Source organism: Hippopotamus amphibius, chromosome 3, assembly GCF_030028045.1.
Source record: "Hippopotamus amphibius kiboko isolate mHipAmp2 chromosome 3, mHipAmp2.hap2, whole genome shotgun sequence".
NCBI classification, from domain to species: domain Eukaryota; kingdom Metazoa; phylum Chordata; class Mammalia; order Artiodactyla; family Hippopotamidae; genus Hippopotamus; species Hippopotamus amphibius.
The window spans coordinates 143,907,252-143,929,972 of NC_080188.1; the positions used below are offsets into that span (position 1 = coordinate 143,907,252).

General features: G+C 33.6%; 1 protein-coding gene across 1 annotated transcript in view; it reads left to right on the forward strand.

Moving 5' to 3' along the window:
• The window catches only part of DNAH14 (dynein axonemal heavy chain 14), a 537,201-nt gene that overhangs the window by 301,580 nt on the left and 212,900 nt on the right, over positions 1–22,721 (forward strand). The window contains exons 42-43 of the mRNA XM_057727198.1: positions 795–1,024; positions 7,707–7,823. Coding sequence (XP_057583181.1) covers positions 795–1,024; positions 7,707–7,823 — 347 coding nt within the window. The remainder of the gene's footprint in view (positions 1–794; positions 1,025–7,706; positions 7,824–22,721) is intronic.

Consider the following 22,721-nt stretch of genomic DNA (forward strand, 5'->3'; position numbering starts at 1 on the left):
CAACTACTCAAGCCCAAGTGCCTAGACCCCGTGCTCCACAAGAGAAACCTCTGCAATGAGAAGCCTGTGCACCATAACAAAGAGTAGCCCCACTCACCACAGCTAGAGAGAAACCCACATGCAGCAATGAAGACCCAATGCAGCCAAAAGAAAAAAAAGTAAAAATAATATAAAAATAATAATAATAAATTTTAAAAGTAAAAAAAACAAAACAAACAAAAATCTTGAAATCAGGCCCAAAGCTTTTATTTAGCCACATCATCATCAGCCCTATCACTATAGAATTTGAATGTGAGGGTTCCACAGACCAGGATAACTTAGGTTGATCCAGACTGGAGAAGACTCTCCCCAGATTCACACTGCCTGGTTTTAGCCAGTTTGATCTCAGTCAACCTGTAGGATCTGGTTAAGAAGAGTACAGAGTAAGTGACCATTCACTTATGCCTTTCTACATTAAATGGAGAATTATCAGATTCTCTCCCAAAAGACAGATAAACTCTTAAGTAATCAATTAACCTAAAATAAAATTGTCTCATTTGTTAAATAAATGAAATAAAGGTTGACTACAAATCTTTTACACATATGGTACTTTAAAAATAAAAATAGTAGCAGTGTATAATTTACATGACTTATCAAAGGAAAATTATACTCATATATTAACTCTAAAATTTTCATGTTAACACTTAACAATATTATAATTTTTAGTAATGAAATTTTGATATGTTAGTGAAATAGATTGCTCAACTGCTTTCTAAAAATTTTAATCTTCACCTTTCCACATCTACCTACTGCAGGGATGAAAATGCATGGTGTCTGGAGAAAAATCCTGTTAAATTAAAAAAAACAATTCAAAAGCTTTATGTGTTTGCATTTACTTGGGCATTTGGAGGAACTTTAAAACGTGAAGATGAACATGAAGATGACATAATATTGTATTCAAGTTCTGAACCTGATTCACCTGCAAGAGTAACCTATGATTTTAACAACCTTGTTCACGAATTATTTGAAAGCAATGCACAAGTAGGTAAGTTCTAAGGAAAAAAGTCATAATTATGCATACTTCAAAATATTAATTTAAAACTTGTCATCGGACTTATATTGATTAGGCTCATCTTCTTAAATGTGACAATTAAAGGTAAAAGAGGGTTAAATAAGTGCACTCCAACACCCCTGACAGGGCTGTGACAACCACAGAACAAAGAGGAAGCCCTGCTCAACATCCAGTGCAGGCTCTGGTCACCACAACACCAGTCACACCCCCTATCAAGGGTAAAATGGCCAGCACACACTAAAGAAAGAAGAGGCAGACATCCATACTAAAAACAACTCTCGAACAAAAAATATTAGACTCATACAGAAGCTAAACAGGGACTCATGTAAAAACAGCCCTTTAAGGCCATAGTACATAACTGTTTCTCCTAAACTCATAGATTCATAGAAACATGAGTAGAATGAAGCATAGGAACCACTCCTAATTAAAAGACCAAGAGAATTTCCCTAAAAGAGCAGACAATGAAACTGATATCTCCAATCTACCAGATCTTGAGTTCAAAAAGGAGGTAAAGAAAATAATGAAGGAATTGAGAAAGCCTATTAATAGAAATGTAGATTACTGTAAAAAGAAACTAAAACTATAAAGAGGAGCCAATTAAAATTAGGAAAATGATTTGCCAAGAAAAAAGCTGAGCTAAAGGCAATGAATAGCAAACTGAATAATGCAGAAGAATGAAAAAGTGATCTGGGAGTTATAATAATGGAAATCACCCAATCAGAAGAACAAAAGGAAAGACAAATAAAAAATGAAAGCAATATATGAGACATGGGATAATGCATCCCAAAACACACATAATAGGGATCCCAGAAGGAGAAAAAAGAGAAAAGGGGATCAAAAATGTATTTGAAGAAATTATAGCTGAAAACTTCCCAAATCTGAAGAAGGAAACAGATATCCAGATACAGGAAGCCCACCTTAGGGTGAAGGACACACATAGGTTGAAAGTGATGAGAGGGAAAAGGATATTTCATGCAAACTGAAATGACAAGAAAGCAGGGGTAGCAATACTCATATAAGACAAAATAAACTTTGAAACAAAGGCCATAAGGAAAGATAAAGAAGGATACTATATAATGATAAAAGGATCAATACAAAAAGAGGATATTACACTCATTAACATGTATGCACCCAAAATAGGAGCACCTAACTATATAAAACAAATATTAACAGACATAAAGGGAGAAATTGATGGGAATATAATAATAGTAGGAGACTTTAACACCCCACTCACATCAATGGACAGATCTTCCAGACAGAAGAGCAATAAGGCAACAGAGATCCTAAATGATACAATAGAACAGTTAGACTTAATTGATGTTTTAAGGACATTACATCCAACAAAACCCAGAATACACATTCTTCAAGTGCACATGAAACATTCTCTAGGATTAACCACATGTTAGGACACAAAATAAGCCTCAACAAATTTGAGAGGGTAGAAATTATTTCAAGCATCTTTTCTGACCACATGGCATGAAACTAGAAATTAACCACAGAAAGAAAAATGAGCAAAAGATGATTACATGCAGACAAAACAAAGTACTACTACAAAACCAATGGATCAATGATGAAATCAAAGAGGAAATTAAAAAATACCTTGAGACAAATGACAATGAAAACACAACCATACAAAATCTATTGGATGCAGCAAAAGCAATTCTTAGAGGGAACTTCATGGCAATACAGGCCTTACTCAAAAAACAAGAAAAATCTCAAACTAACCTATAACCTAAAATAATTAGAAAAAGAACAAACTAAACCTAATGTCAGCAGAAGGAAGGAAATAATAAAAATCAGAGAGGAAATGAATAAAATAAAAAGTAGAAAGACAGTATAAAACATCAACAAAACCAAGAGCTGGTTCTTTGAAAGCGTAAACAAAATCAAAAAACCTGTGGCCAGGCACACCAAGAAGAAAAGAGATAGTACCCAAACAAACAAAATAAGAAATGACAGAAGAGAAATAATAAGTGATAACACAGAAATACAAAAACCCGTAAGGGAATACTATGAACAATTATATGCCAACAAATTGGGCAACCTAGAAGAAATCAACAAATTTCTAGAAACATAGAGCCCACCAAAACTGAATCAAGAAGAAATAGATAATTTTAAAAGAACAATCATTAAATGTGAACTATAATATGTAATTTTTAAAAATCCCTACAGGGACTTCCCTGATGGCACAGTGGTTAAGAATTCGCCTGCCACTGCAGGGGACACAGGTTCGATCCTTGGGCCAGGAAGATTTCACATGCTGTGGAGCAACTAAGCCTGTGATCCACAACTACTGAAACCCAAGCACTCTAGGGCCCGAGTGCCACAGCTACTAATCCTGTGTGGTGCAACTATTGAAGCCCACCTAAAGCTCATGCTCCACAAAACAAGAGAAGCCACTGCACTGAGAAGCCCATGCACCACAATGAATAGTAGCTGCTGCTCATCACAACTAGAGAAAGCCCATGCACAGCAACAAAGACCCAATGCAGCCTAATTAATTAAATTTAAAACTTCCTGCAAACAGAAGTCCAGGACCAGATGGCTTCACTGGGCAATTCTACCAAACATACAAAGAAGAACTTATAACAATCGTTCTCAAACTATTCCAAAAGACTGATGAGGAGGGAACATTCCCAAAGCTATTCTTATGAAGCCACCATCACCCTGATACCAAAACCAGATTGTGACACTATTAAAAAAGAAAATTACAGGCCAATATCTTTGATGACAATAGATGCAAAAATTCTCAATAAAATACTAGCAAACTGAATCTCACAACACATAAAAAAGATTATACACCACAACCAAGCTGGATTCATCCCAGGGTCACAAAGATGGTTCAACATATGCAAATCAATGTGATATACCACATCAACCAAAGAAAAGATAGAAACCACATGGTCATCTCAATAGGTGCAGAAAAAGCATTTGATAAAATTCAACATCCATTCATAATAAAAATTCTTACAAAAGTGGGTATAGAGAGAGCATATCTTAACATAGTGAAACCTATTTATGCCAAACCCTAGGCCAACATAATGCTCAATGGTGAAAAGTTGAAAGCCTTCCTGCTAAAATCTGGAACAAGGCAAAGATGCCCAATCTCATCACTCCTATTCAATATAGTATTGGAAGTTGTAGTCACAGCAATCAGGCAATAAAAAGAAACAAAAGTACCCAAATTGGTAGGGAAGAGGTAAAATTGTCATTATAAGCAGATGACATGATACTATATATATAAAGACTCCATACAAAAACAACTAAAACTGACAAACGAATTCAGCAAGGTAGCAAGACACAAGGTTAACATACAGAAATATGTTGCATTTCTTTACACTAATATTAGAAAGGGAAATAAAAATTAGAAAGGGAAAGAAAAAAAAATTCTTTTAAAGTAACATCAAAAACAAATACTTAGGAATAAGACTGACCAAGGAGGTGAAAGACATATGCTGAGAACTGTAAAATACTGATAAAGGAAACTGAAGGTGATTCAAAGAAATGGACAGATATCTCATGCTCTTTGATTGGAAAATTAATATTGTTAAAATGGCCATACTACCCAAAGCAATCTACAGATTTAATGTGATCCCTATCAAATTACTCATGACATTTTTTACAGAACTAGAACAAATAATTCTAAAATTACTTGGAACCATAAGAGACACAGAATTGCCAAAGCAATCCTGGCAGGGGGGTGGGGGGAGTTGAAAGCATAACTCTTCCAGACTTTAGACAATACTACCTAGCTACAGCAATCAAAACGAGTGGTATAGGTACAGAAACATACATATGGATCAATGGAACAGAATAGGAAGCTCAGAAATAAGCCCACACACCTAACCTACATGCAGTCTTCAACAAAGGAGGCCAGAATATACAATGGAGAAAAGACAATCTTCAGCAAATGGAGTTGGGAAACCTGGACAATGAAGTTGGAACACATCCTCATAAACTCAAAATGGCTGAAAGACATAAATATAATACATGACACCATAAAACTCCTAGAAGAGAATATAGCAAAACATTCTTGGACATGTCATACCAATGTTTTCTTAGGTCAGTCTCCCAAGGCAATAGAAATAAAAGCAAAATAAATGAATGGGACCTAATCAAACTTATAGGCTTTTTGCACAGCAAAGGAAACCATAAACAAAATGAAAAGACAAGCTATGGACTGAGAGAAAATATTTGCAACCAATGCGACCAACAAGGGCTTAATTTCCAAAATATACAAACAGCTCATACAACTCAACAACAAAAAGACATACATCCCAATCAAAAACTGGCCAGACCTAGATAGACATTTCTCTGAAGAAAACATACAGATGGCCAATAGGCACATGAAAAGATGCTCAACATCGCTAATTATTAGAGAAGTGCAAACCAGAATTACAATGAGGTACCACCTTACATGGATCAGAACAGCCATCATTAAAAAGTGTGCAAATAATAAATGCTGGAGAGGATGTGGATTAAAGGGAACCCTCATAAAATGTTGGTAGTTATATAAACTGGTGAGACCACTATGGAAAACAGTATGGAGGTTCCTCAAAAAATAGAAATAGAGCTACAATATGATCCAACAATTTCATTTCTGGGTATATATCCAAAGGAAATTAAATCTTTGTCTCAAAGAGCTATCTGCACCCCTATGTTCATTGCAGCATCATTTATAATAGCCAAAACATGGAAACAACTTAAGTGCCCATTGATAAATGGATAAAGAAAATGTGGTATGTATATACAATGGAATATTATTCAGTCCTTAAAAAAAGATAATCCTGCCATTTGTGATAACAGGATGGACTTTGAGGGCATTTTCTAAGTGAAATAAGTCAGATTGAGAAAGACAAATACTGTATGATCTCACTTACATGTGGAATGTAAAAAAAGGAAACTCCTAGAAACAGAAAATAGAATGGTGCTTGCCAAGTACTAGGAGAATTGGGGAAATAAAGAGATGTTGGTCAAAGAGTATAAACTTACAGTTATAAGATAAGTAAGTTCCAGGGTTGTAATGTACACTGGGTTGACTACTACAGATAACAATATTGTCTCACACATTTAAAAGTTTCTAAGAGAGTAGATCTCAAATGTTCTCACAGACACACAAAAAAGGTAATTATGTGAGGTGATGGAGGTGTTAGCTAACCTTATAGTGGTAGTCATTTCACAGTATATTTGTACATCAAATCATCATGTTATACATTTTAAACTTGCACAATATTGTTTGTCATTTATGTCTCAATAAACCTGGAAAAATAAAAAATTTTAAAGTAATACCAAGTGTTAGCGTAGATGCATAGTAATAGGAACTTTGATATATTGCTAATTGTAAAATTAAAAGACACTCCTAGAAGTTATCATCACAAAGAAAAAATATTTCTTCTTTTTTTCTTTTTCTTTTATATCTATATGAGATGATGGATGTTCAGTAAACTTGTTATAATCATTTCATGATATATTTAAGTCAAATCATTATGCTATACATCTTAAACTTACACAATGCTGTGTGTCAATTGTATCTCAATAAAACTGGAAAGAAAGAAAAGATACAGCCACCCTGGAAAGCAGTATGATGGTTTTTAAATTGTTAAATATGCACTTACTAAGTGACTCAGCGTTTCACCCTCTACGTGTTTATCCTAGAGAAATAAAAATGTGTATTTACACCAAAACCTATACACAAATATTTAGGCAGCATTATTCATAACTGAAAAAATTGGGAACGACTCAAGTGTTCTTTGATGGGAGAATGAATAAGTGGACTGTGGTACATCCAAACAAAAGAATACTACTCAGCAATAAAAATAAATAAACTATTGATAAATAATGGTAAACAATATTGATGAATACTAAATGCATTATTCTAAGTGAAAGAACTCTGTTTCAAAAGATTACATACATCCTATGATTCCATTTATAAGACATTCTGGAAAAAATAAAATATAAAAATAGAGAACAGATCAGTGGTTGTCAGGAGTTAGGACTGGTAGAAGAATCTGAACACAAATGGGCAACACTAGGGAATTCTTTAGGGGGTTCGGATTGTTGTGTATCATGCCTATTATGGTTATTACAAGAATACATACATGTGGTAAAAAAAACTCATAGAACTGTCTACCCTGAAAAAGTGAATTTTACTGTATGTGAAATTTTTATAAATGGTTCAAATAAATACATCAAATATTAACACTATTATATTTATATGTTGAAACCATAGCTAAATTCTTTTGCTTCTATTATTCTGTAGACTCCAGAATCTATTTAGAAAAATTATTACTTTTATAGTGAAAAGTGAATGAGGTTTGCAAATAAGTATCATAGTTCTCTAATATATTGGTTTGACCACAACCAGTATAATACTGGCATTTAATAATATATAACAAATGATAATAATCAGAAGTTCTGGGTAGGATTTCAGAGGATATCAGATCATGATTCACCTCACTTTCTGGATCCAAAATAAAGCAAAGTTAATCAAACTTTTTGTTTGTACAATTAAAGATTAGAAAGAAAAAAGAGGCCTGTTTTATGTACTTGGGCAAACCTTGGTGAATAGTAATCATATCTATCAGATAGAGATCCTGTCCTTAGTGAAATAGTCCATGAATGAGCCTCTTTCTTTATTTATCATTTTCAAATGTAGGCATCAACCTTCCAAATGGTGAACATTCTATCTTTGGGTATTTTGTGGATATACCGCAATGTGAATTTATACCATGGTCAGAGTTACTTCCTAATATTCGGACACTAATGCAAAGAGGTAAGAATAAGTATAAGAACCATGCTCTAACTTCTCTAAAATCTTGACATTACTTTATATATAAAAGTGGTTATGTCAGCAACTTTGAAGACTGCTGTATTACAAGTCTGTTCAGGACCCCTTTTGGATCTATGTTTACAAAACATGCCTTTAAAAATTAATCTTTCAATATTGCTTTCTGAGAAAGTTTGAGTGTATTTGATTGAGTCTGTTGTACATTTTTAAACTGTGGTTCAATGAAAGTCTTACTAACAGAAGTATTTATTATTTTAATTAACTGTGATTATTGAAAGGAAAAAAAGAGAAAGGACCTCCTCTAAAACAGACAAAACATATATGTAAGAACTTGATTGTAAAGGAAACTGTTAATTAGAAATGAGTAATCATAGTTGTACAAATATGCATATATGCTAAATCATTTTTATTCTCAATCTACTGCTTCCACATATAGAAAAATAAGATGCAGAAAATTGTTGTATTGAGAGTTTATTTGAAATTTGAGGCCGGAACTTAGTATAGATTAATGTACTTCATGTCAATTTCTTGCAAATATAAAAAAGTCAATGAATGTAAATTGAATTAAATTGCTTTGAGATGAGGTTTCTCTCATCAAAGTGTTTCAAAGTTTGATTATAAGAATTTTTGACGGAAAACAACCAGAAATCTCAGAAACATGAAGCATCCAGAAAATTCTAAATCTAAATTAACTTCAGTTGGAAATAACAAGGTTCTATTGTATAATATTTATCACAGTATCATAGTTATTTGAAACCCCTGAATTGTGTATCATATGGTAATGCTAATATTGGTCATTTTTATCCTTAGCTTTAACCACTGTATAGAAAAAATATAACTGAACTATCAATGCACATAATTCAGTATCTTACTGTACTACTCCACTCTTATGGAAAACCAGAGGTATTTTCTCCAAATCTAAGATATTAATTCCTCTGACACCAACTTACCCTACCTAATTGTAGGCAAGGGCTTAGGAGAAACTAAAACCCTCCTAAGCTTTCAAACCCAAACCCATAACAGTAATCTTAACATCACAGTATCATCCTTGATTCATCACTATGCAATGTAAATCAAAAGTCCTGGTGCCGGACCACTCTCAGGAACATGAAAAATAAAGAAACAATAACAAAACCCCATATTTTGTTCATGTAAGAATCCAGGAAGTTTCTCAGTAATACCATGGGCAGTATGAGGCGCTTTGGAATGAAAACAATGTCACTATAGGAAACAAGGGTGTAAAGAAACAAACAGCACCAGCCACAAAGGGCTGGATGCAGCAATGGGACCAGCAGGGCACGTGCTTCTGTGCCTGGGAACAACCCCTTCGGCCAGCAGAAGTGCCTCTGCCCAGCAAGCAGACTTAGAGCATTGGGCTGTTTCTCAGCAGCGTGGCTGCCTTCCTGCTGAGCAAAGGCCCACCTTGGCTAGAAATGCAGTGTAAGACGTCTTATATAATGAGGTTACGCCTGGTTCGTGGAAAGAGAGAGAGGTTCCAGGGCTAGGAGCACTGTGGACCCATACCCAATTAGACCTAATCTGTTGAATCAAAAACTTTCTTTTAACTTGTTGATGAGCAGCTTGATTTCGTTCTTACAGAGGTCACTGCTGATGTCAGTGGCAAGCAGCACACTCTAAATACACATAAACCATGGAGAGAGGCGCCAAGATTTCACTCTTCAGTGCGGCTCTGCATCTCCCTTTTTAAACTGCTAATTTTGCTCAGTGTGAACTTGATGTGCAGGAACTTCTCCCAGAAGGTCTCATTCATGTCCTTCTTGAGGTCAGAGGGCTTCATGTTCTCTATTTCCGGGGTCATTTTCAACACGAAGATGAGGACCCACTTGTGCTCACTTGCTGCAGGGCCACTGCAGGCCATCCAGGAGGTTGGGGCTGTACTCCAAAGCATCCCCAGCATCACTCCCTACAAGCAGAGAGCAGCCCTAGTTCCATGCCAGGTGGGGCAGTCTTGGTGGAGGCAGGTCTGTATCTTGACCCTAGCAGAGCAATGTATACATTGCTCTGTATGATTGCAGTGTATATGCAATTTATTGCATATATTATATATACATATATAGTATATATATTATATGTACAATTATAATTAAAATACAATATAGGATCAATTTATTATATATAAATTAGATAATATTATGTATCAATTATAATATAAATAAAAGATTAAATATTACACATCATAAATTTATAACATTTAAGGATATTACTATCATTTTTTCCCATGGCAACCCACAATATAACAGATTGTTTGAGCATCACTCTTCAGAAATTACCTTTTATGATGGAGTAAGGTTTTTTTCCCCAAAACATTTTTTATTTAAAAAGAATACTCAGTTTAAGGCCACCAGCAGATATATTCTGTAGCTCAATATTCACTAATATTCAATAAATATTTATTCCAGATGTATTAATAAAGCAATGTTCCAATGAATCTCCTGTGTGGGGATATAGGAAAACATATAATGTTTCCTTCTTCAATAACAAGATGGGAAAATAGGACTTTGATGAATATAAAGGAAAATGATGTAAAAGTTAATAAGACAATTTTAGGGTATTGTGGTAAGTTGATCCATATTCCTCTTATGTTAGCACCCTGTGTGGCACAGACTGCTTCTTGACAATTGATTCTCCATTCTTTCCTGTCTCTCTATGAATAGAGAATTCATGTAGGCACTTGGTCTTCCAACTAAATCCTCCTTGTAGCTAGGTGTGGCCATGTGATCCATGTCCAGACAATGGAATGTGAACAGAAGTGCATCATGCAACTTCAAGATTGTACAATTAAAAGGGAGAGAATGTACACTTGTCTTCCTCTTCTTTCCCCCTTCTGGCTTCTGGGTTGCAGATGCAGTGGCAGGATTTAAAATAACCACCTGGGACCTAGATATGGGAAGTGTATGTTAAGGATGGCGGAAAAAAAGATAAAAGAAGCCAAGCCTGGGTTCCTAATACTGCAGAGCTTACATATAAGCCCTGAACTGTTATGTAAGAGAAGAATAAAATTCCACCTTTTAAAAGCCATTGTTATATTTGTATCTTTGCTAGAGCAGACAGAACTTGTATCATAATTAATATAGATTTTAGTACCTATAAAAAAGGTAGTGACATGAAAAAATCCTAAAATACCTGACACTGACCTAAAAGCCAGATGGTGGCAATAAAGACTTAATGTTAAAGACCTGAATGCAGATGATCCTTGTTATGCCATGGCTAACCACTTGGCAAAACTGTTACCTGTGATATCTTGGAAGCAGATCACGTGCTTACCAAGTCTGTAGCTCTTGGAAAAGTGGCCAGAAAGTTGGTGTGGATTTTTCGCCACTATTACTGAAGTCCTATAAGAGAGAGATGAACTTTGATTTAAAAAAATCATAATAATAAAAAAACTAGTTTGTAAGCAAAGATGAAAAATTATCACCCTGATAAGAAAGATTCTCTCTACTTTAAGCCTACAATCTAAATTGGACTCTCACAATTTTAAAAATGTTAGCTATTTCTATCTCCCATACATCAGAAGATAAGACTGTGTCCTTAAGTTTCTCTCAGGAGCCTCACATTAAATGCTCTCTGCTAGACAAGAGCCAGCTCAACAACAAAAATCAGATTGAGGTGTTACCTTACCACCAAATCTGTTGTTTCAGATGGCCTCATTGTGGCCACCATTAAGTTGAGGTAAAGGTGGAAAATGGACTATAGAAAACAATGAATAGAGTAGTCAGAATCATGCTTAGACAAGACCTTTGGATGTGGTTGCTTGCATATGTAATTGATTGAAAATGAAGATACCTGGAATCCAAACTCTAAAAGGGTTGTAAGATGTTGATATATAATCCCAATGCTGATAAGTGATGTGACAGACCATGACACAGAGTTCTCTTTCCCACTTTCATGATGGAGTGGTTATTAAAAGGAAATATTTTGCTTGAAGATTAAAAAGTATATATTTTATTTCAATTTCTAATAATGTTTGAAATGTAATGTTGTTTTAATGTTCAACCCACTACTAATAGTGCTGAAAATCATACCTTATAGGGCTTATGAAGGATACAATATTAAAAGAACCATGTGTAATTTTTTTCTGAATCTATGAATACATAGTGTCTATTTTTTGCCAGTTTTATTGATATAATTGTCATATAACATTATATTTGTTTAAGGTATACAACACAATGATTTGATATATGTGTATATTGTAAAATGATTACCACAATATGTTTAGTTAACACGCATCACCTCACAGAGTCACACATTTTTTTCTTGTGATGAGAACTTTTAAGATGTATTCTGTTAGCAACTCTCAAACATACAGTACAGTATTAACTATAGTCACCATGCTGTACATAATTCCCCAGGACTTATTCATCTTATTGTGACAGGCTGGCAGAAAAACAGAAAACAGTAAGCCCAAGGAAACTTAAGAAGTGTGTACACAGGTTAAGGATTGAAAGAATGTAATGATCATCCAAGGCCCCGTACGCAATACATTGCCTCCAGTTGTAAAAATATCTACATCGATAGATAAAGGACTAACATTTGCTGTTTCGCTTCTGTAATCTGCTTCTGCTTACATGAGAAAAAAAAAAAAGAAAAACCTTATGTCTGGCAGTCTGGCACGTAGCAAGCTAAGTTTGTAACCGATATAAAGACAAGCCTCACTATGTTCCGGGCTCAGCCTTTAGATATGAATCCGCTGGGCCCATGCCGGCATAAATAAATACTGCTTCCTGCATATAGCCTCAGTGTCTTGTTCTGCTCCGAAAATCCCGCAGCATTATAACTAGAAGTTCATACCTTTCGACCACCTTCACCTATTTCCCTCACACCGAACCCACCACCTCTGGCAACCACCAATTTGTTCTAAGTTCTAGATTTCTAGATTTCATAAATGAGATCACACAGTATTTGTCTTTCTCAGGCTAGCTTATGTCGCTAAGCATAATGCCTTCAAGGTCCATACATGTTGCCACAAATGACAGAATTCTTTCTTCTTTATGGTTGAATAATACTCCTTTGTGTATGTGTGCATGCATGCATCACATTTTCCTAATCCATTGTCCATTGATGGACACAAGCTGTGTCTTTGTCTTTTTTCTTGGCTATAGTGAATAATCCTACAATAAGCATGATGATGCAAATGTCTCTCTGAGACAGTGATTTCATTTCCTTTGGATACATACCTGAAGTAAAATTACTGGCTGGTATGGTAGTTCTATTTCTTATTTCTTGAGGAAACGTCATACTATTTTCCATAGTTGCTGCACCAGTTTACATACCCATCAAGTGTGTACAAATGTTCCCTTTTCTCCATATCCTTGCCTATACTTCCTATCTCTTATCTTTTTGATAATAGCCGTTCTAACAGGAATGAGGTGATATCTCATGGTTTTGATTTGCACTTCAGTATTTGCAAACAGTATTTGATTTGCAAATACTGTTTTTGATTAACGTTGTTGAGATCATTTGTATATGTCTGTTGTCCATTTGTATATTTTCTTTGTAAAAATGTGTGTTCGGGTCTTCTGCCCATTTTTTAATTGGATCGTTTGTTTTTTGCTATTGAGTCGTATGACTTCACATTTTGGATATTAACCCCTTATCACATGTATGGTTTACAGATCTTTCCTCCCGTTCTATAGGTTGCCTTTTCTTTTTGCTAATGGTTTCCTTTGCTGTGTAGACGCTTTTTAGTTTGATGTGGTCCCATTTATTTGTTTTTGCTTTTGTTACCTTACTTTTGGTGTCAAATCCAAAAATCAATGTCAAGAGTGATGTCAAGGAGCCTACTCCTTATATTTTCTTCTAGAAGTTTTATGGTTGCAGGTCTGATGTTCTAGTCTTTAATCCTTTTTGAATTAATTTTTGTGTATGGTGTAAAATAGGGGTCCAGTTTCATTCTTTTGGTTATGGCTATCAAGTTTTCCCAGCACCATGTATTGAAGATACTATCCTTTCCTCACTGTATATTCTTGGCTCCTTGTCATAAATTAATTAACCATATATGTTAATTATATGCTCTTGATTAATTCTAGGCTCTTGATTCTCTTCCATTCATCTTTGTGTCTGTTTTTGTGTCTGTACCATACAGTTTTTATTACTATAGCGTAATAATATAGTGTGAAATCTGGGAGAGTATTACCTCCAGATTTGTTCTTTCTTAACATTTGCTTTGGCTATTCAGGGACATTTGTGACTCCATACAAATTTTAGGATTGTTTGTTTGACTGCTGTAAAAAATGTTACCAGAATTTTGATAAGGCCTGCATTGAGTCTATAGATGATTTTGGTGGTATGGACATTTTAACAATTAATTCTCCAAATCTATGAGTCAGAATATCTTTCCATTGTTTGGGTCTTCTTCAATTTTTTCATTAGTGGCTTACAATTTTTAGTGTACAGATCTTTCACCTCTGTAGTTAAATTTATTCTCAGGCATTGTCACTTTTTGGATGCAATGTAAACAGAATTTTTTAAATATATTTTTCAAATAGTTCATTGTTAGTGTACAGAAATGCAACTGATTTTCGTATATCGATTTTGTATCCTGCAACTTTACTGAAATTGTTAAATCTTCTCACAGTTTTTCAGTGGAATATTTAGCATTTTCTATATGTAATATCATGTTGTCTGCAAATATTGATGGTTTTACTTCCTCCTTTCTGATTTGCATGTTTTATTATGTTTTATTTCTTAATTTCTCTGACTAGTTCTTCAAATAGTATGTTGAATAAAAGTGGCAAGAGTGGGTATCCTAAAGGAAAAATTTTTTTTAGTTTTTTACCATTGAGTATAATGTTAGCTGTAAGCTTGTCTTATATGCCTTTTATTGTAGTTAGGTACATTCCGTCCATATCTGTTCATAAGAGTTTCTATCATGAAGTTATGTTGGATTTTTTCAAACACTTTCTGCATCTATTAAGATGATCATATGACTTTTATCCTTCACTTTGTTAATGTGGTGTTTCAGACTGATTGAATTTGTGTATTTGAAATATCCTTGCCTCCTGGGAGTTAATCCCACTTAACCATGGTGTAAGATCCTTTTAATTTACTATTCATTTCAGTTTACTAATGTTTTTTGAAGATTTTTGTGTTTTTATTCATCAGGGATATTGGCTTGTAATTTTCTTTTCTTTTAGTGTCCTTGCCAGGTTTTGGTATTAGAGTAATGCTGGTCTTATGCAATGAGTTTTGAAGTGTTCCCTATTCTATTTTTTGAAAGAATTGAAGAGGATTGGCATTAATTCTTCAAATGTTTGGTAGAATTCACCAGTGAAGCTATCTGATCTGTACTTCTGTTTGTTGGAAGTTTTTGATTACTGATTCAATCTTCTCACTTGTTATTGGTCTGTTCAAATTTTCTATTGCTTCATAATTCAATGTTGGTAGATTATGACTAAGAATTTATCCATTTCTTCTAGGTTGTTCAATTTGTTGGTGTATAATTGTTCAGAGTAGTCTCTTATCTTTTGTATTTCTGTGATAAGAGTTGTAATGTCTCCTCTTTCATTTCTCATTTTATTTGAGTTTTTTTTCCTTGGTGAGTCTAGCTAAAGGTTTGTCAAATTTGTTTATCTTTTCAAAGAACTAGATCTTATTTTCGTTGAGCTTTCCTACTGCCTTTTAATCTCCATTTTATTTTTTTTTCTGTTCTATTATGTTTTTTTCTGTTTCTTCTACTGAATTTGGACTTCATTTGTTCTTCTTTTTCTAATACCTTGAGACATAAATTTAGGTTTTTTATTTAAGATCTTTCTTATTTATTTTTAATAGAGATATAATTGACATATAACATTATATTCAAGTGTACAATGTAATGATTTAATATTTGTATATAGTGCAAAATGATCACCACAATAAGTCTGCTTAACATCTATCACCACACATAGTTATAATTTTCTTCTTGTGATTGTAACTTTCAAGATCTCCTTGTTTCTTAATGTAGGCCTTTATTGCTATGAATTTCACTCTTAGGACTGTTTTGCTGCATTCCTTAATTTTTTGGTATGTTGTATTTCCCTTTTCATTTATTTCAAAACATTTTTTTTATTTTTCCTCTGATTTCTTCTTTGACCTATTGGTCATTCATTAGCAGGTTGTTTAATGCCCACATATTTGTTGATTTTTCAGTTATATTTTTGCATTTTATGATTTCATATCATTGTGGGTGGAAAAGGTGCTTAATATGAATTCAATTTTCTTAAATTTATTAAGATTATTTTGTGACCTAACATATCATCTATTCTAGAGAATATTCCATGTTCACGTGAGAAGTCTGTGTATTCTTATGCTTTGTGGGGAATGTGCTATAATTGTCTGTTAAATCCATCTGGTACAATGTGTAGTTTAAGTCCACTGTTTGCTTATTGACTTTCTGTCTAGATGATCTATGTATTGTTGAAAGTGGGGTATTAAAGTCCACTGCTATTATTGTACTGTTTTCTATTTCTTGCTTCAGGTGAGTTAACATTTGCTTTATATTTAGGTACTCCTATGGTGGATGCACATATATTTACAAATATTATATGCTCTTGTTGGACTGACTCCTTTATCATTATGTAATGACATTTGTCTCTTATTACAGCCTTTTGCTTTAAGTCTACTTTGTCTGATATAATTACCTATGATTTATTTTTGTGTCCATTCACATGGAATATCTTTCTCTATTCCATCACATTCAGTCTATATGTGTCCTAAAAACTGAAGTTAGACTCTTGTAGGCATCATATAGTTGGTATTTTTATCCAACTATAATACATCTTTTGATTGGGAAACATATTCCATTTAAAGTGGTTATTGATAGTATGTATTTATTGCCATCTTGTAAATTGTTTTCTAGCTATTTTTTTATTCTTTCCTTCCTTTCAACTTTTCTTCCTCTCTTCCTTTGTGATTTCATGATTTTCTACAGTTGTATGCTGAAACTCCTCTTTCTTTATCTTTTGTATATGTATTATAGCTTTGACTTTATGGTTCCATGAGGCTTATATAAAACATCGTATATTTATGAGTCTATTTTAAACTGATAACAACTTAAGTTCAAATGCTTATTAAAGCCCTACATTTTTACTCCACTCCCCAAATGTTCTGGTTGTTTTGTTTTGTTTTGTTTTAATGAAGCGTAGTTAATAAACCATATTGTGTTAGTTTCAGGAGTACAACATAATGAATTGTTTGGGTTTTTCTGGGATTATATTCCATTCTAGGTTATTACAGGATGTTGGGTGTAATTCCTTGTGCTATATAATAAGTACTTGTTGCTTATTTATTTTATGTATAGTAGTTTATATCTATTAATTCCATACTCCTAATTTGTCCCTCTCTCCTCTTTTTCCCCTTTGTTAACCATAAGCTTGTCTTCTGTCTATAAGTCTATTTCTGTTTCATAAATAAGTTCATTTGTATCATTTTTTACATTCCACATATACTTTTGTCTTTGACTTACTTAAGTATAATATTTTCTAGGCCTAACCATGTTGCTACAAATGGGAATATTTTATTCTTTCTATGGTCAAGTAATTTTCAAATATATATGCTACATCTTCTTAAGCCAATCATTGTTGATGGACACTTGGGTTACTTCCATGTCTTGGTTATTGTAAATAGTGCTGGTATGAATATTGGGATACATGTATCTTTTCAAATTAGTGTTTCAAGTGTTTTTTGTTGTTGTTGTTGTTGTTTGTTTTTGTTTTGGGATATATACCCAGGTGTGGAATTGCTGGATCATATGGTAGTTCTATTTTTAGTTTTTTAAGGAAGCTTCATTCTGCTTTCCATAGTGGCTGTACCAATTTACTTTCCCACCAACAGTGTAGGAGGGTTTCCTTTTCCCCACATCCTTTCCAATATTTTCTATTTGTAGATTTTTTGATGAGCATAATTCTGACCAGTGTGAGGTGATATCTCATTGTAGTTTTTGTTTGCCTTCCTCTAATAATTAGCAATGTTGAGTATCTTTTCATGTGCCTGTTGGCCATCTGTATGTCTTCTTTGGAAAAATGTCTATTTAGATCTCCTGCCCATTTTTTCATTTTTTTTTTAATATTGAGTTCTATGAGCTGTTTGTGTATTTTGGAAATTAAGCCCTTGTTGATTACACTGTTTACAAATATTTTTTCTCTAATTGGTCAAATTCTCTTTTTGTTTTGTTGACGGTTTCCTTTGCTGTGCAAAATTTGATTAGGTCCCATTTGTTTATTTTTTGCTTTTATTTGTTTCACTTAGGAAACTGATCTAAGAAAATACTGCTACAATTTATATCAAAGAGGGTTCTACAATTTAAGTCAAAGAGGATTCCACCTATGTTCTCTTCTAGGAGTTTTATGGTGTCTTGCCTTATATTTGGGTCTTTAAGCCATTTTGAGTTTATTTTTGTATATAGAGCAAGGGAATGTTCTAATTTCATTGTTTACATGTAGCTGTCCAGCTTTCTTTCCTAACACTATTTGTTGAGGAGACTGTTTTTTCTCCATTGTATATTCCTGTTTCCCTTGTCAATGATTAATTGATCATAGATGTATGGGTTTATTTTGGGGCCCTCTATTCTGTTCTACTCATCTATGTGTCCATTTTTGTGCCAATACCACACTGTTTTGATTACTCTAGCTTTATAGTGTAGTCTAAGGTCTGGAAGGGTTCTACCTCCAGCTTGTTCTTTATTCTCAGGATGACATTGGCAATTCTAAATCTTTGGTGGTTCCATATAAATTTTAGGATTATTTGTTCTAGTTCTGTGAAAAATGTCATGGGTGTTTTGATAGGGATTGCATTACATCTGTAGATTGCTTTGGATAGTATGGGCATTTTAACAAGTTTAGTTCTTCCAATACAAGAGCATGGGACATGTTTCCGTTTCTTTGTGTCATCTTCAATTTTCTTTATCAATGGTTTATAGTTTTCAGTATATGTCTTTCATTTCCTTGGTTAAGTTTATTCCTAAGTATTTTTTGTGTGATTTTAAACAGGATTGTTTTTTAAATTTCTCTTTCTGATATTTCATTGTTAATATATAGAAATGCAACAGATTTCTGTGTTAATAATACCTGCTACCTTGCTGCATTTATTAGTTCTAATAATTTTTGTGCGGAGACTTTAGGGTTCTCCATCTAGAGTATCAAATCATCTGCAAATAGTGACAATTTCACCTCTTCCTTTCTAATTTGGGTTTATTTCATTTCTTTTTCTTTTCTTATTCTTGTGGCTAGGACTTCCAATATTACGTTGAATAGAAATGATGAGAGTGGGCATCTTTATCTTGTTTCTGAATTTAGTGGGAAGGCTGTCAGCTTTTCACTGTTTAGTTTGATGTCATCTTTGAGTTTGTTGTAAATGGCCTTTGTATGTTGAGATACATTCCCTCTATACCCACTTGGATGAGAGTTTTTATCATAAATGGATGTCAAATTTTGTCAAATGCTTTTTCTGCATCTATTGAGATAATTTTGTAGTTTTTGTCTTTCCTTTTGTTAATGTGGTGGATCACATTGATTGATTTGCATACATATGTTGAACCATCCTTGTGACCCTGTAATGAATCCAACTTGATCATAGTGTATGACCCCTTTTATGTATAGTTGGATTTGGTTTGCTTATACTTTGTTGAGGATTTATGCTTCTATATTCATCAAAGATATTGGCCTGTAATTTTCTTTTTTTATACTCTGTTTGGTACTGGTATCAGGGTGATGGTGGCCTTGTAGAATGAATTTGAGAGTGCTCCCTCCTCTTCAAATTTTTGGAATATTTTGAGTAGGATAGGTATAAGTTTTTCTTCATATATTTGAAGGAGTTCCCCAGTGAAGCCATCTAGTCCTGGACTTTTGTTTGCAGGGAATTTTTGTATTACAGATTGTATTTCACTTCTAGTAATCCATCTGTTCAAATTATCTTTCTTCTTGACTCAGTTTCAGCAGGCTAAGACAAATGTGTTAGTATATATCTGTTCATAGTATTATCTTATGCATTTTTCCCCCGTGATAGTGGTTGTTATTTCTCCTCTTTGAATTCTTATTTTGTGTGTTTGGGTCCACTCTCTTTTCATCTTAGTCAGCTTGGCTAGAGATTAGTCTATTTTATCTAAAACAAAAAAAAAAAAAAAAACAAGAAACAACAACAACAAAAAAAACAGCCTTTGGTTTTATTGATCTTTTCTATTGGTTTTTTATCTCTAATTTATTTCCTCTATGATCTTATTTCCTTCCTTCTGCTGACTTTGGGCTTTCTTTATTCACTTTTTCTAATTCTTTTAATTGGGTGATAGGTTAGGTTTTTTTATTTGAGGTTTTTCTTGTTTCTTGAGGAAGGCTTGTGTCACTATGAACTTCCATCTTAGAACTGCTTATGATGCATCCCATAGATTTTGTAAAGTTTTGTTTTCATTTTCTTTTGTGTTGAGGTATTTTCTGATTTCCACTTTGATTTTATCATTGACCCTTTTTTAGTAGCATGTTGTTTAGTCTTCATGTGTTCATTCTTTCCCTATTTTTCTTTCTGTACTTGATTTCTAGTTTCATACTACTGTGGTCAGTAAAGATGCTTGAAGTAATTTCTATCCTCTTAAATTTGTTGACCTATTTTGTGACCTTGTATATGGCCTATCCTAGAGAACATTCCATGTGCATTTGAAAAAACTGTATATTCTGCTATTTTTGATGTAATATCTTGTAGATATCTATTAAGTATATCTGGTCTATTGTGTTATTTAGGACCTCTCATGCCTTGATTTTCTGTCTTGATGATCTGTACATTGCTGTCAGTGGGGTGTTAAAGTCTTCTAATATTATTGTGTTAGTGTCAATTTTTCCCTTTATGCCTGTTAGTATTTGCTTATATATTTAGGTGTTCCTATATTGGGTGCATATATGTTGATGAATATTATCTCCTCTTTGTATTGGTCCCCTTATCATTGTATAATGCCCTTCTTTGTCCTTCTTTATGGTCTTTGTTTTAAAGTTTATTTTGTCTGATATGAGTATTTCTACTCTGGCTTTCTTGTCATTTCCATTTGCATAAAATATCTTTTTCCATCCCCCCACTTTCAGTCTGTGTGTATCTTTCACCCTGAAGTGAGTTTCTTGTAGGCAGCATATTGCAGGTTCTGTTTTTTTAAGCCAATCAACCACTCTGTCTTTTGATTGGAACATTTATTCCATTGACATTTAAAGTAACTCTTGTTAGGTATGCACTTGTTACAGTTTCAATCCTTGTTTTCCAGATTTTTTGTAATTCTTCTTTGTTCATTTCTTCTTTTTGTTTTTCCTTTCATGGTTTGATGATTTTCTTTTCTATATGTTTATGTTCCTTTCTTTTTTGGATTTTGTAAATCTAGTGTATGCTTTTGATTTTTGATCACCATAGAGCTTATGTATGTTGACCCATAAATATTTCTACTTGCTTTAATCTGATAGTCATTCAAGTTCAAACACATTCTAAAAGATTTACATATTTTATTCCCCTATGTCCTATTTTTTATCTTCATGCTTACCTTTCTACTGTTTATTGTAGTTATAATAGCCTTTACAATTTTTGATTGTTTTTTAATCTACATACTTCCTTATTTAAGTAATCTTCAATCCTTAGTATACATTTGCCTTTCCTATTGTGATTTTCCCTTTCCTAGAGATTCTTGATCCTTCGATATTTCTTTTAGGGTTGGTTTAATATTGCTGAGTTATTTTATTTTTTGCTTTTCTGAGAAGTTTTTATCTCCCTTTCTATTCTAAATGATAATCTTTCTGGGTAGAGTATCATGGTTTGCAGGTTTTTCCCTTTTAGGACTTTGAATTTACCATGCCACTCTCTTCTTGCCTGTAAATTTTCTGCAGAGATATCAGCTGATTGCCTTACAAGTATTCTCTTGTACATGACTCTTTCTTTTTCTCTTGCTGCCTTTAGAATCCTCTCTTTATCTTTAATTTTTATCATTTTAATTGTATGTCTTGGTGTTCGTGTTTGTTTCATCATGCTTGGGACCCTCTGTGCTTTCTGTATCTGAATATCTGTTTCTTTCTTTAGCATTTAGAAATTTTCAGTCATAACTTCCTCAAATACATTTTTGATTCCCTTTTCTCTTTCTTCTTTTGGAACCCCTATTATACATATGTTTTATATTATTCCATAGATCTTGTGCATTTCTTTCTTTTTCATTTGTCTTTCTTTTTGCTGTTCTGATTTGGTGATTTCCATTATTCTATCCTTATTAGTCCTTCTGTGTCATTTAGTCATCTATTCATTCCTTCTAGATTACTTTTTATCTCAGAAATTGAATTATCTATTTTTTATTGGTTCATCTTTACAGTTTCTAGTGCCTTATTATAGTCATCTGTGTTTTTATCAATAATCTTTCTTAATTCAGTTACCATTTTTATTACCACCTTTTTGAACTTGGGGTCTGGTAGACTTGTGAGTTCTGTTTCATTATTTGTTCTTTCAGGGGATTTCTCTTGCTTCTTTAATTGGGATTAGTTCCTTTGCTTTTTCATTACATTTAACTTTCTCTGTGTCTATAAATTTAGGAGAAACAGCTATCTATTGTGGTCTTGAGGGGGTGTTTTTAAGTGGGAGCATCCCTTGTAGACCCTGTGTGTTTAATATTTTTGGTGTGAGGACTGGTTTTGATATGGATGCCAGCCATTTCTTTCCTCAAGCTGTTTTCACCTTGATAGGTGATGTGGTTGGTGTTGGGGGATCTAAAGTCTGTGCAGGGTGTGATGTAGGACTTCCTTTCTTCTCTGTGACTGTCACTTTCCTGTCAGGGGGTTCTTCTCCCTAGTTGTTGGAGTAGAAGTGCTGAAGGTCAGGCTCAATCAAGCTCTGTTCCCCTTGAGTGTGTCCTCCCCCAAAGGAGTATTCTGAATTTAACTTTAT